At 52.4% G+C, this 1,901-nt stretch overlaps 1 protein-coding gene across 1 annotated transcript; it reads right to left on the reverse strand.

Moving 5' to 3' along the window:
• Positions 1-625: 625 nt before the first annotated feature.
• LOC130841367 (speedy protein C-like) lies at positions 626-1,462 on the reverse strand. The gene has a single exon (XM_057717555.1). The coding sequence runs from the start codon at positions 1,460-1,462 to the stop codon at positions 626-628; it is 837 nt and encodes a 278-aa protein (XP_057573538.1).
• Between the last annotated feature and the right edge of the window lie 439 nt (positions 1,463-1,901).

The raw sequence follows: 1,901 nt of genomic DNA on the forward strand, positions 1-1,901 counted from the left end.
ATTTACTTTTGGGGATGGAGAGGGGGTTGTGTATTATAATAATTACATTATATTTGATTGCAGCCCAGAACAAGGACCAAGGCTCATTCCTAAACAGACCTGACCTTGCAGGCATTTCTAGACGGACTATGGAGCCGTTTTCCTTTTGAGCTTTTTTGATCCAGTAGGTTCCAGGCCCTCTTCTAAGGACTGCATATACCTCATCTCATTTAGTCCCATCTGCACTGCGTGGACCTCACCATCCACGAGGATGTTAAGGGGGGGAACAGGCTGAGGATGACGTCGCCAGTGGGAGGAGAAGAGCTATTACAGGACCTGTGCTCACCGGTCTCAACCACCGGTACCTAAACCTGGCAGACCCCCTCCCCCTGTAGCTCCCTCCCTACCCCCACCCTGGGTCAGGGACCCAGACCAGGGCCTAAGCACAGTTGGTGTCCTGTGGACATGAATTTATTAGGGGAGTCAGGTCAGAGTGGGTACAAGTTGCAGGTTGGGAGGAAGCGGCAGGGGGCAAGGGCAGCCCTGCCAGCCAGAGGCCAAAGAGACAAGAAGCCAGAAGGGGCCGCAGCCAGTAGAGCACTGCATCAGCAGGCAGGCAGACAGGCTGTTCTTCACCCTGCGAGTGTTAGCACCGAGGGCACGGCAGCAGCTTTGAGAAGATGTGGAGGGCGTATGTGCCTGGCTCCAGTTGCAGCTGGGTGGGTAGGACAACAAGGAAGCCCCCACTCCAGGAGTCTTCAGCCACTGAGAGGCAAGCTTGGGAGGGAGGCTGGTGCCACTCAGGGTTCTGGGAAGGGCGCTTGGATACGGCAGGCAAGGGGCGGGGGTGGTGGCTGCAGTGGCTTTGGCGAGGGGACAAATCACAGAGGGGACAGTGGGGTGGCGAGAGGCTGGGGCCCCGGGGGAGGGGGATCTGGGCCTTTGGGTAGCTCCTCTGAGCCCTGCCGTGGTGGGGGTGCCGCTCCCGTGTCCAGGCCCAGTGGGTCGGCTCCTTGGCCATGACCTCCTCGCAGCTCTGGCGTCTCACGATGGCCCTGAAGCCCATCCGTGCCCACAGCTTGTCCCTCTGACGCAGGAAGTCTGACACTCGATGATGCCAATCTTGGCCCAGGGCCCACAGAAAAATCACACTTTTGGGGTCCTCCAGGTCCTCCTCCATGTCATTGGCAAGGTACAGTGCCAGGAACAGATTGCTATGGGTGTACTCGCTGAGCTGCAGGTTGGCACGCCAGAAGTAGACCAGCACCATGGCCAGGAGATACTTATCTGAAATCTGGAAACAGGGATCTTTGGAGAGGAAATCCTGGAGGAAACTGTGCTCCAGAAGGCTGAGGAAGGCCTGGAGCTCCTGGTGCCCACGGCAATGGAAAGACTCACTGCTCTCGCCTTGACGGCTCCAGCCCCTCAGCATCACCTGGGTGCCAACCGCAAGGATTGTGGCAGGATCTTGGGCATCACTCATCTCTTGGGGGGTGGGGGTGGGGGTGGGGGGGTGGGGTGGGACAGGGTGACCTGAGCTCAGGAGTTAGCCTACAGCGTCACAGTGATAATTTTTAATCACAGAATTCTTATATTCTGGAAATTCATGATGGAAAAATTACAAATGAAACAATATGATATTTTCATAAAAAATAAGACTTAATTTAAAAAATTATTACAGGGCATGAGAAGTGGTAGGAGCTAAATAATGGTTGCTATTATGAGACTTACAATTCAGTTTTGAAATGAATGAGACTAGTACTTCAGTGGCAAGAGAATTATATTTTACTAACTCATTGGGTTTTGATATCTATTTGATATTGATATTTAATTTATTTCTATTACATCTTCCATATGGTTTAGACATTTATCGTAAGTAGTCAGCAGTCAAATAGGATTTGATCAGATGTATATACATATAC

Source organism: Hippopotamus amphibius, chromosome X (assembly GCF_030028045.1).
Source record: "Hippopotamus amphibius kiboko isolate mHipAmp2 chromosome X, mHipAmp2.hap2, whole genome shotgun sequence".
NCBI classification, from domain to species: domain Eukaryota; kingdom Metazoa; phylum Chordata; class Mammalia; order Artiodactyla; family Hippopotamidae; genus Hippopotamus; species Hippopotamus amphibius.

What these genes read in the sequence shown, in the direction of transcription:
- LOC130841367 (XM_057717555.1), bottom strand. Translation starts at nt 1,462, where the DNA reads ATGAGTGATGCCCAAGATCCTGCCACAATCCTTGCGGTTGGCACCCAG.